The sequence below is a fragment of the Nilaparvata lugens genome, chromosome 2 (assembly GCF_014356525.2).
Source record: "Nilaparvata lugens isolate BPH chromosome 2, ASM1435652v1, whole genome shotgun sequence".
In the NCBI taxonomy this organism is placed as follows: domain Eukaryota; kingdom Metazoa; phylum Arthropoda; class Insecta; order Hemiptera; family Delphacidae; genus Nilaparvata; species Nilaparvata lugens.
The window spans coordinates 8,975,256-8,988,755 of NC_052505.1; the positions used below are offsets into that span (position 1 = coordinate 8,975,256).

General features: G+C 37.1%; 1 protein-coding gene across 1 annotated transcript in view; it reads left to right on the top strand.

Annotated features, from left to right (window-relative positions):
• Positions 1 to 431: 431 nt before the first annotated feature.
• Positions 432 to 13,500, top strand: part of LOC120349780 (developmental regulatory protein wetA-like) — a 42,581-nt gene continuing 29,512 nt past the window's right edge. Inside the window, exons 1-2 of the mRNA XM_039420488.1 lie at positions 432 to 575; positions 7,812 to 8,003. Of these exons, the coding sequence (XP_039276422.1) occupies positions 7,851 to 8,003 (153 nt within the window). The 5' untranslated portion in view covers positions 432 to 575; positions 7,812 to 7,850. The remainder of the gene's footprint in view (positions 576 to 7,811; positions 8,004 to 13,500) is intronic.

Below are 13,500 nucleotides of genomic sequence, written 5' to 3' on the forward strand. Positions count from 1 at the left end.
TAATTGTCATCGTTGTGGACCTAGAAAAGGATAGTACCAGCGTACCTATTTGTCGAATGATAGACAAAGATAGCAAAACCAAAGTAGATCAAATACTGTCATTATAACGTGGATCTTACTATAGTAATCAGTTCCTCTACCCCCTGAAAAGTTGAACCTCTCAGGCCCTGCTTGGACTATTGCAAAACAATCAATAGATGTTGATAGTATATTCTCTGACTATACCGTAGACTTGAAGAAAGTGTTGTGGTCTAGAGTAACGAGTTGATGGAGGCCGTCTACGTGACGATGATCGGGGATGCTGGGTGGTCAGGAGACGCTTTTCCTAGTTGAGAGGGTGAAAGTTGGATGGGTGGTAGTTGGGGGTGGCAACAGTTGCTGGGTGGGGGAGGTTCGGCGCCGGGCTCCAGACTCCAGCCAGCCTGAGCGGCAGTCGATACGCAGCCAGCCGACGATAAGGGCTGCACCTGCCGCTCTCAACAGACGAGCTGCACTATTCGACAGCGACGCACTGCACTGCAGCTGTCATGGGCTGTTGGCCTTAGCCAGCCACCCTATCAGCCCAACAGCACACGGTCAGTCAGTCTTTCTTCTCATAAATCACCAAACACTTTTCTACCTCTTTGACGACCTCATTAGCGCCACGCTGCCTCATCAATGTTTATGTCCGGAATCTGCTGCCGTCTTGGTCATAAAAGAGGAAAATCACATTGTTCAAGAAATAATCCTCTGAAAGTTTGAATGAGAAAAATAATAAGTTCTGCTTGAACCTATCAAATGCCATAGTCCTCTTCGAGCTTAAATGAGGAGAATGGTAATAAAAATGTCCTAATAATACTCTAAGAGCTTTTATAAGAGTTTCTTTCCTATTGAGTACCATAGTGCTCTTGGAGCTTGAGTGGGCAAGATAATATATTATGTTCTAAAAATAATATGTTTTGCTTGAACCTATTAAAGCCATAGTCCTCTTGGAGCTTGAATGAGGAGAATGGTAATAAAAATATTCTAATATTACTCTAAGAGCTTTTATAAGAGTTTCTTTCCTATTGAGTACCATAGTGCTCTTGGAGCTTGAGTGGGGAAGATAATTATAATTATGTTCTAAAAATGATATGTTTTGCTCGAACCTATTAAATGCCATAGTCCTCTTGGAGCTTGAATGAGGAGAATGGTGATAAAAATATCCTAATAATACTTTGAGAGCTTTTATGAAAGATTCTTTCCTATTGAGTACCATAGTGCTCTTAGAGCTTGACTGGGAATGATAATATATTATGTTCTGAAAAATATTCTGGAAGCTTGAATGAGAAAAAAATATGTTCTGCTTTATCTTTTTGAATATACTAGTCTTGTACGAGCTAATAAAAAAATATAATAGATGTTCCAAAAAATATCCTCTGAAATCTTGGATGATAAGAATAATAGGTTTCGCTTTTTTTATTGAATGACAAATAGTCCTCTTCAAGCTAGAATAATGAAAATAATATAATAAGTTCTGAAAAATCTTTTGAAAGCTTGAATGAGATAAATAATATGTTCTGCTGTATCCTATTGAGTACCACAGTTCTCTTGAAGCTGAAATGAGGAAAATGATGTGCTGCAAATCATGTGAAAGCTTCAATGATGAAAATAATAACTATGTTCTGCTTTCTTCTATTGAATACCATAGTACTCTTAAATTGGGAAATTGACAATGTCCTAAAAATCCTATGAACTCTTGAATGGGAAAATAATAGGTTATGTTCTGCATTATCCTATCAAATATCTCTTGAAATTGGTCTCCATTTGAATTTGATTTTCTGATTGAAAGGTAACTCCTCTTCATGATTAATGAATAAATAATACGGAAAATAGCTCTTATTACAGTCAGGTAACTGGATATTCTGTGTAACTAAAATCAGTAATTAATGGAGATTCAATAACTGTAATTCATTATTAAGTTTCACACATTGGTTGAATGTAACCTGAATTTCCAAATTAATGGATGACATGATAAACACCGAGCAAGTGATTATTATGAGGATGAGTCGATAGCCTACTCGTTTCACAATAATGGAGCAAATCTATTGACGCATTACAGAAGTGGAGTGCGTTTTTGAAGTGTAGAACGTTTTGTTCAAAGAGCTTTCCAGTAAGAATAAGGAGCCCTCCAAATTGCTAAACATGTATTTATATATTCAGCCTTCAAATATTAACCTTTTTCTATGTAATGCTTCATCAAGCTCGATTGGAGAGATGACAATGATTTGAAATCCATGATCAGTAGAATTAGATAAAAAAAATAATATTTGAAAAGACTATCTTGAAAATACTGAAATGACTTTTCGAGAGGTTACGATGTTTCAGTCGCTAGTAAAATGCATGTATATCGTTTTCCTTACATTTCTTTCCAAATAAATATTTTCAATAATCAAGGACTGGGATTGTTAGTAACAAGCGAATAATTATTGATGAAAGGGCTACTGTAATAATTATGTTATTATGTATGTAGACGAAAACTGGCTCAAATGATGAACTAAACTTCTGTGCCTGTAATATAATACAGTTTTAAATACCTTAATCATTCTTATCAAGGCAGCGTTTCTTCTTCTGGATTTTCTCTCCCAACTTAAACTAATCGAATGTGGGGAAATAATCCGAAATAGTAAAAAATTTCACTTTTGAAACAACACACTACTTACATGCTTATGCAAGCCCGGACGCTTCTCGAGATGATTAACCTCATCTTCAGTGTACCTTCTGCTACTAAATTTGTGTTTTGTTGGGGTTGAAGAATTTTGGATAGATGGAAAAGTGGGAGAGCAGTTAGGTAGCTACTTGAGTGGGGTAGGCTAGTAGTGGGGATAAGTTGCAGTTTTGGGGGGTGTACCTACAGTAGTTATTTTCTACAATACTGTCTGACAGGGAATGGAATGATGAGAAAGTTGGGCTGTGCTATTTTGGACTCGAATAATTCAAATTACTATCTCATGAGATTGCGTACATGTCCTCCTTCAGCTATATAAATTATTTTGTTCTAAAAGTTGTTCTGCATATTGCGATTGGGTATGTGGGTGGATTCTGTGGGCAAGTATATTCTTTAAATGCTGTAGGATGTTTTCCTGAATCTAAAATGAATTATTCATAATGAGTCATGAATCTTCAAGTTTTTAGTTTTTACTCGACAGACTCCGCGGACGCATCAAATAGATAGCACCCATTCTGACCCCCCTCATTGAGAACAACCAACATTCTCGGAGACTACTTATATAATACTGGCATTAGGATTCAACAACACTTCCATAAACAATTGATCCACTATCCACCCTACAATATCTACGGAAAATCTTGTCCACATAAAATCAGATGCATCTTCTGCTAATACAAGAATGGATCTGGGAATACCATGAATATTCATGAGGCTCATTGTGAATAAAATTCCAACTTCAATCCTTAAAAAACATCAATTATTGATATCAGAATTCAGAATACTTATGTTTTCTGTTTGGATGCAAATTGCCTTTACTATCATTATTATATGGTACCGTATTATATATTATCCAATCTGATAATATATCCCATCTTAGATGGTCCTGAGAGTGATTTAATGGAATTAGATAATACCATCTTTAAAGGTGCAGCTTTTCAGAAATGAAACCTAATCAACAAGCTTGCGTGCAATCCTGTGGAAAACTACAACCTGTGAGCTCAATGAGAAATTTCCTTTTGAGAAGATAGAGCTGGTTAATTTCCATGAAGCTGCTTGAAACAATTAATTAATCATCGAATTGTCATTCAAATTGCGTGGAAGATTCACAATTAATTAGTGGTCTCTCTTCTTCATAATCACTCACCCCACTCCGATTGTGGATGATTATAACGACTATTCCTCCTCCTCTCCTCCTCCTCCTCCTCTCCTCCTCCTCCTCATCATCATCCTCCTCCTCCTACTACTACTCCTCCTTCTTCTTCTTCTTCTCTTCTCTTCTTCTTCTTCTTCTTCTTCTTCTTCTTCTTCTTCTTCTTCTTCTTCTTCTTCTTCTTCTTCTTCTTCTTCTTCTTCTTCTTCTTCTTCTTCTTCTTCTTCTTCTTCTTCTTCTTTCTTCTTCTTCTTCTTCTTCTTCTTCTTCTTCTTCTTCTTCTCTTCTCTTCTTCTTCTTCTCTTCCTTCTTCTTTTCCTTCTTCTTCTTATATGAAGCTAGCCGTCAGGCTTGCTTCGCTCGTCATATCAGTCTAGCCAGGGGACTCCGCCCCCTGGACCCCCGACTGGATCGTCCAAAAATGAGATCAGCGGACTCGCTTCGCTCGCCTGAATTTTTCATTTGAGCATGCTTCATTTCATCAGAAAGTCAAAGTACTGAGAAAACGCAGAAAAGCTAAGAAAAACGTTGGAAAAACGCTGATTTTGGGCGTATCTTCGATGAAATATTAAAGTCACCTCATCACTAAATTTTTAGACCCTAGCTGAATCTCTGTACCAAATTTGAACATTTTCTGTCTATTACTTGATAAAAGAACTGAGAAAACGCTGGAAAACGCAGATTTTGGGCGTATCTTTGGCGTTATTTCAAATTCCTTCTAACACAACATTATTACACCCTAGCTTAGCTTCTGTACTGAATTTGAACAATTTCTGTTCATTTGTTCTCGATAAATCTGAGAAAAAGCAAAAGGAAACGCTGGAAAATCGCTAATTTTGGGCGTATCTTTGTCTTTATTGCAAATACCTTCTAACACAACATTATTACACCCTAGCTGAGCTTCTGTACTAAATTTGAACATTTCCTGTTCATTTGTTCTCGATAAAGCTGAGAAAACGCTGGAAAAACGTAGATTTTGGGCGAATCTTTGGAAATTTTCCCAAATCCGTTCTTAGTGCGCCTCTAAAGGGCCAACTGAACATACCTACTAACTTCGAACGTTTTTGGTCCGGTAGATTTATTGTTCTGCGAGTGAGTGAGTGAGTCAGTCAGTCAGTCAGTGAGTGAGTGCCATTTCGCTTTTATATAATAGATATAGATATAGATTGGAATGGCAAATAGATCATTGATTGCAAAAATTCAAATACAGATTCCATCATAATTTGGTTGGGTGAATTCACCTGATGAAAGATGGAGTAATAATGGAGAGAGGACAATACGAGCAATTTGGAATCTTTATGAGCAAACTCAATTAATTAGATTACACTTCAAATTCATGTAAAGAGGTGTGACCTGCATATTATATAGGAATTTGAACATTACGTTGGAACTTGCAAATTATATAGGAATTTGGGAATTTCGCTGGTTAGGAAGGAATCATGATGTTGAAACCTCCTATCATTTTTATAGTAAAAGTACAGAATCAAACCATCATTTTCAGAATTTCGTCACTTTTTTCCCCAAAACGTGTCCCTCAACTAGTCCCCCGCCTTTTGAGGGGGAACTAGCAAGTCGCGGTAAGTATCGAAGCCACTGAATAGCTGTGCAATGACAAAAACATTCGGAGTCATCGTAATAGATATAGAAGGTAGATAGCAAGCTGGAATCTACATTCGACCTGACCGTTCTGTTCATTCCCTTAGCCCCTTTTTCAACTGGCATTGGGATATTTTTCATGCCAAATACATCTTAGAAGTCAGTGCCTTATACAAATAGAACTGAAATACTAGGTCCTTGATTTTCCAGCTTATGACATTGTGCTTATCATCAAACTATAATGAACTTTGGACCGTGCCCTTGATCCTTTTGCTATGAGGATTCTCGATAGACTCTCACCTCTATTAGATAGTGTGATCTTATAAGAGCCACGCCTTATTAGATGCCACGACCTTTTAGAACAACAGTTTAATGTGAATCACTGGATGAACCCGTCCAAGTTTTTATCGTCAGGCGTAATTTGTGAACTATCTTCGCATCACCTTTGACATTTAGACCGATATAATAACCAGGGATGTTCTCACATCCGTTCTTCATAAATTTTCAGTTTATCAGATTGAGCTGTTGCTCAATTACAGCAGGAAAATAATCTATTCTATAATATAATAAAGAAAAGAATTGGCTTATACAAGTACGGGATAGGAAAATCCCGAATGATGCAACATCGTCTGAACTACTGGACTGATTAACTTAAAATTTTGCATATAGATTCATAATTTACCGAGGATGGTTATAGGCCTATTCTTAATTCTTCAAGATTTCAGTGGGTCAAGTTTCTTTTTAGACCCTTGCGGAGCACGAGTTACCTGCTAGTAATCAGATAAAGGAAGTTCAGGAATGAAATCTTATTGATATTTCTCTGTTATTGGTTGGAGCTGGCTCAATACAGCGCTAATTAGTCATGTATATAGTAATCGGAGAAAGAAAACCCATAAATAAAATCTTATTCATCTTTCTCACTCACTATTAGAAACTGGTTCAATAGTTGATTTTGAAGGTTTCAAATTGAATTTCAGAAGCTTTGAAGGTTTCATAAAGTTAATGATTTATATAGGTACGCGTAATTTTGCATAATTCAACTATTCAGTTTGATGGCTCCAGCTAGGGCCAGGTCTACTTATATTTTTATTAGGACTGCTTTCCGAGCTCGGGATTCAGGTGAGTTCTAGACTTTAAACAGCTGAGAAGAATTAGCTTTCCAAAACGGGGTGTAGTCGCAGTAAATAGTTGCAACAAAATAAATCTTTATTTTCACATTTCTATAATAAATTGGAAACGTATTTCCTTGACGAAATGAAACATTCCTAAATAATTTGAACTTCACACTATTTTCTCTCTATTTCATATTGTGTTCAATTTTCTAGTTTTTCGAAATTTATTTAAACTTGGACTATGACTACGCCCCGTTTAGGAAAGCCAATTTTCTGACTCCAGCTGTTTAAAGTCTAGAACTTAGCTAAATCCCGAGCTCGGGAACCGGCCCATTTATGCACCATATACGCAAATCTACGATTACGTGTGGGTATTGGTCGCATTTATTATACTGTGTGGTCATTCGTGGTTAAAGAAACAGATGCATCCGTTGAAACTGAGATGGTGAATTATGGACCTGAGTTGCGCCCTGAAAACCGATACTCCTTTTATTTTCTTAAGCAAATTGAATTAGTTATTTGTGCAACTAGTGCGCAAAGTGACAGTTTGCTGCACCGAAAGAAACGTTTACGCCCGAGCCGTAGGCGAGGGCGGAATGGTTTCTTGAGTGCAGCAGAGGAACTTTGCGCACGTATTTCACATTAAGTTTTTCCTACAGTTACCATTGAATATGAAAAGTGGGTAATTATGGGTAAAATTGCCTGAAATCCATCAAATAACTTAGTAGTGTTTGAATGGCGAGGCGGCTGTGTGGTGTGTGCTGTGGTGGCACTGTGCTGTTGCTGTCCTCGATATAATATATAATAGTAATAATTAGCGCGTTGTGCTTGGTTGCACCTCTGCTCACTATAGCAGCCACAGCAGTCACTGTTACCAACTTCATTTTGATTTTGCTGCACTGTTGCTCCATATAACCTACTAAGTATTTTGCGTTGCCATGTTGCAAATCTGGAGTGCAGAAAAATTTTTCCCGCACTAGAGCGGAAAAGTGATTCTTTGCGTTCTGTAATCAGTGCAGCAATGGCCACTTTTCAACGTAACTGTAGGAAAAATATATTCCTTATTAATTGGTCTAATTTTAAATTTAGATGAGCTGCAAACGCACCTATCTAGGTTCATCAATCTCTCATTGTCATCCTTCGCACTACCCACCCTACCAACTACTTGGAAATATTCCTCATTTCAAACAAATCAACATTCAATGTACAAGAAATTTGTTCTCATCGAAAAATTGAAAAATGAATTGTTTCTCGTTTTTTCCAGGTTCTCGACATAAAGAGACGACTGGTTTGACCAGTGAAGATGGCGCATTTCATAATACAGCCATCTTTGAATGAGATGCAGCATCATCCACATCACCATCCGATGCAACAGCCGCATGCTCCACCGATACCTTCACCAACCCCCCGGGCGCGACCACCCCTGCACATTGAGCTCAAATCCAACCACCATCAGGTCAGTTTCGCCATTTAAACCCTTCATAATGAACGTTTTACAGTGGAAACATAACCTATTTTTTGGACATTTTATTAATCTATCAAAATTTGGGAATGGAATAGATTTGGGCCAAGCCTGTTGTTCCTTCCTAATCATATTTATATTATTTGTGATTCTGTCCACGAATAAATAAAAAAATAAATAATTATTGAGTGACTGACTATACATATTGACACTACTCGATGGTGGCAAGATCGGCCGAAACTATAGTGAGGCCTATGTTTTAATGGCAGCGAAAAAAGATCTATAGTGACTATATAGTGACTCCCACATTATAATGGAAGCGAAAAAAGATAGAGCAGCGGTGCTGATTATAAACCTGCCACTGGCTTCTATAGAAAATAACTGATACCAGTATATCTTATGTAATATTAACTGTTTATTCTTGTTAAAAAATCAATTATATTTTATTTGCCAAGAAAAGTTATTTTTTAATCAATTATAGAATAATTTTCATGATCGAATATATTGTTAATTGTAAATTATATTCCTACATTGTTAAAAACAAGCTGGCAACGTCACATAGCTAGAAAAGAATAGCGCTATCTGCTTTGTCGAATATTGGATCAGGATAGCAACAACAATGTTATCAAATACTGCCATTATAACGTGGACCTCACTATAATTGCGTCTAAAATAACATAAAAGAGTGAAGGCTACTAGTAATACTCTTCATAATAATTAATTGAGTGAGTAATCTATCCACGAAGATGAAATCCATAATTCTACTTGGAGTATAGATAGTAGACGGTGACACGTTTGGATATTACCATTATCACATGGAAGATTATCCTCAATAAACTCTACTGTACAATCCTTATCTGATCATTTGTTACCGGTAGCTTTTGTTATCACTTTGTTAGATAAAATAATTACTCTAAATATAGATGGGTGGCAATCCTATGGATGCAGCCTTTCGATGAGGAATTATACTTCTCTGAATTTCCATAGAATCATTCACTGATCATTCAGATCACCAGAGCACCGTGGGTTCATCAATCCATTATTTTCTCCTTTATTATCAAAATCCGAAACTAGAATGATTATATTATTTCATATCAATGTATAAATGATTCTTTTCATGTTTTGATAGATTCAAGGATTTGAAAATCATTTCTCAGACAGAAGACTGTGGGCATGAAGTAGGGTTTACTCCAATCTACATGTATTATAAATCATAACATAATTCTCAGTTCAACATCTCATCATTATTCCATTGTAATGCTTTTTCAAGAGAAGAATGTTCATGTCTCTTCAATCGAAAAGTATGAATTGGTCACTACTGAATCAAGTTTCTAATATTCAATCTGAGTGGATAATCCAATCAACTCTAGTAAAAGTTGGAATTTTTATGTCTGGTTAGAAAATCGATTTAAATATTGAGAACTAGACAAGTTTGTGCATGATTATTCTGCTTATCGCTACTGTGGTAACATTGTTCGCATGCGCCTGTGATCTATTATTATGTTTGGAGTAGTCTAAGTAGTCTATTAGAATCACTGAAGCTATGAGCTCAATTCTCAATAATCAAGCAACATAAATGAACTGATTACCCTAATACAAGAGAAGGCTGAAGCAGAATACAGAATTAAGCACAATAGCAAATTGAACTTATTCTAGTCTGAGTTAAGGACTTTTCGGATTCTACATCATTCATCATGTCGGAAAATGATGATAGTGGCAGAGAGATTCCATAAAAATAGTTGACCTGCAGGGAAAAGGGAAACAAGGTACTATTTCACTATTCTTATTTATTGGTATTCATCGAGTGTAGCGAGAGCTTTTTCCGAGAACGCCTGAAGTTGACGTTGATTAGCGAGAGGCAAACATACTTGGCAAATCAAGACACGTTCTGTTGTGGAGCCACGTCCGACCGATAATAAAGCGTTGCATGCTGCGAGGAACGTCAGAAGGCAGAAAACCGAAAATAGGGCAGCCCGCACCCTCTAGCGTCTACCTCTTGTTTTCGAGCACCAAAGAATCAATCAGTTATTTCCCAGCTTCTAAAATTAAAACATTGTTAATATCACTTAACTCGTTTTGTGAAGTGAACAACTACAAGACTTAACCTATTTCGGACTATGTGCAACCGTATCTAAATTTGGGAGAGGAATAGCACAAGGTTACCTTATTTTTTCTCTCCCTATCATTTTTATGATGTACTTTTTGTATGAATCTGTATGAATCAATAAATAATCAATCGATCAATGAAGATAGTGGAATCTATAGATTTGTTCATCATTACATATTTTGCATTTCCTTGAAATATGTTTATTATTAGTAAGGTAGTGTCCATACTTGGAATGTGAGTAGAAGTGCTCCACTCTGTCTGTCGCCTAGAGGTGTCTACCACATGTTGTGAACGTATCACATGTAGAATTTTATTTGCATTGTGCCAGTAATATAGTAGCACTATTATAAGACCCCGACTATCATGAATATAGCCGTGTATTGGTGGATCGGGGATGGTGCAGACACTGACCAATGCTTGAAGAAACTGGAAAAGTCCAGTTTGTAAGATGTCCCACTTTGAATAATGCAATCCAGTTCCGCTAATTCGGGATTACAGGATCAGGGTTGAACCCTGTCCGGGTTAGTGAAAGTCCGAAGTAGGGTCAAGAATTAGGTCCGAATTAAGGTACGGTCAAATAAGATAGATTGCCGGATATATTAACGAACATTATACAGATTAAACAATTTGAAATCAGTACAGCTGGTACAGTACAGTTCAATATTTCTCATCGCTAATCGTTCACATGTTTCTGGCTGTACCTTAGTGGAGAAAACTCCCAAAGAATGTATGAAAATTGTACAATTTCTGCTTGAAATTACTTAACGGTTGACATTTGCGTCTTGGCTTACAGTATGCAACTAACATGACGTACAGAGGTTATCAAATTCATTCTTCTTTCAAATTTTCCTGGTGCAGCCCCAGGACTTCTCTATTGTAGGCCTAACTATTCCAACCGTATCAAAAATGTTTACCTTCCCTAATGAAACGTCTTTGCTGTTAATGAGGTTCATGGCATTGTACCTGAATGCTTCTGATAGCTTAAAACATTGCTGAGGTCTATCATTGGAATTTAGTTCTATGATGAGAAGTGGACATATCATCCACCTTATAGTTTCCATTGTCACTCATCACCGCAATGCTGCAAAAATAAATAGGACAGAAAGCGAGGAGGTATCGAGAGTGTTGGGGGTGAGGAACTGGACAGTGTTTAGTTTTTGCAAAGCTTGTGGGATGAATAATTTGTGTGCCGGGAGCCCGGGAATGAGTGGGTTGACGCCAGACGTCCTGATTCGGGTCGTGTCGGATGTTCAGGAGTCGCCGAATATTCGGGAGTCGGGAGTCGCCTGGCGCCGCCTGCTACAGATCGTTAGGCTGCCATTCGCGTAGATCTCTCCAGACTTTCTGACGTCGCGTTTTGCTGCCAACAAAATCCTTCTCTGGAGCTATACTGCTAGGCTGACCTACATCCGATCTATTCCAAAATTGTAAATGATGTTTCCTTTCCCATACAGAAATTGAGGCTATAAAAAAGAGACAAACAAGTCGTTACAATAGTGATTTTATTAGGGACGAATCGACCCGGTTGATCTTTGCACTAACATAGAACTGGCATTTACAAATCCCTGACTTCGATACTTGGTTTCTAAATATACGTATATTTGGTGAGGATTCTTTACAATTTATCCATCAACTCTCATTTTTCCTTGGATAATAGGTTTCTACAGCCATAAACCATCTAAACCATCACATACATTATTGAAAAGTGCGTCATAAAGGGATTGATTAGGTTCTTAATCCCTCAAGATGTTAGAGAAGGTCCACCAGCGCCAAATTCAACCATTTCTATCCAATTCAATCTATTTATTTGCATTTTAAGTAGGAATACCAAATGACAATAGTCATAGAAAACAACACAGTACAATAGAATAGAATAGAATAGAATAGAATAGAATAGAATAGAATAGAATAGAATAGTATGACTGCCTTTATTTTTCCTAGAGAGCGAAGTTAGAGCGCAGTCGGCCCTCTCTTACACTTAACTCTCAATTATTACACAAGATAACAGTACGACAAAAAAATACAGATTATATGATAGAGAAAAATATATATTCCTAACAATATGAAGAAACTAACTGTAGCTCAACAATCATAATTATTAATATACGACATAATATAGGCTTATTTTAAATCAAGTTCTAAATTCTACTTTCTAAACAATAAGGCAATCAGCACAAATTAAATAGATAGTCGCGCCTCTTTACCAATGACTCATTATCAAACACAGTATATCCTTCCACCTTGTTGATGATAGCCTCGTTTGTGCCCTCCATCAGAAGCCTGGAAAGTATTTCAATACATCCATATTTCATTTAAAGTTTGTGTCGTGACACAACGATCTCCGCCTTTCAATACCTCTGCTATAGAGGCACATAATATAGTACCTGCATAAGTGGTGTATTGACTGATGTATATAGTGATAGTATAGTGGTGTGAAACTGATCAATGTCGAGTCTCCAGTTACAGGTGTACTGGAGTAATATGTGACTGTGAGTGATGTCTCCCACATTTCAGTTAACATAATTTCCCTTCATATCAATCTATACACGCCTCTGAGAGTGCCAACTAGAGTAATGGGGAAGATTTTCAGATTGGAATTGAATATAATGTCACGAAGAGACATTGTGAACCAATCACGCCCATCACTATACAGCACTATACAGTCATAAAGACGATTGGGCGGACGAAGCCCGCCTCACAGCCGGAGCGCGAAGCGCGGAGGCTGTTACCATCACTATACAGTCATAAATCAGTCATAAAGACAACTGGGCGGGCGAAGCCCGCCTCCCAGCCGGAGCGCGAAGCGCGGAGGCTGCTAACCCACCCTACTGGGGGTGCAGGGGGCGAAGCCCCCTACCGAGCGCGAAGCGCGAGTATAATCTATAAAGTTATTAACATTTTGTTAATAACTTTGGTCTAATCGCAGCTTTAAGGTCTTTGGTTTGAATATTTTGTTTTGCAGTCATGGTATTATTTATTATGCGTGCCCATTAGGATCAATATTCTCACATTCGAAAAAAACTAATTTAATAGGTGATTAAAAATAAACAAATAAACTAAATAATGCTGGAGAAATTATAATATTTTTGATTGTAAAAATTAATTTTCATCTGATAGAAAGATTATCACGGAACTGGATGAATTATATCATATGGAATACAAATTCAAACTGAGTTTGTTAACATTTAAAACAAGTGACATCAGGTAATTGTGGATGAGAATACTGCTTGAGGTCTACTGTTCACAGAACTACTCTGTTAATTCGGAAATCTTTAAATTAATACGGAATCTTTTAATTAGTAGATTATTATAGTTGACCGAGCGAAGTGAGGTCTAAGGTTCAAGTCGACAGTTTGGCATTTCTCTTAATGTTTAAATGTTTAT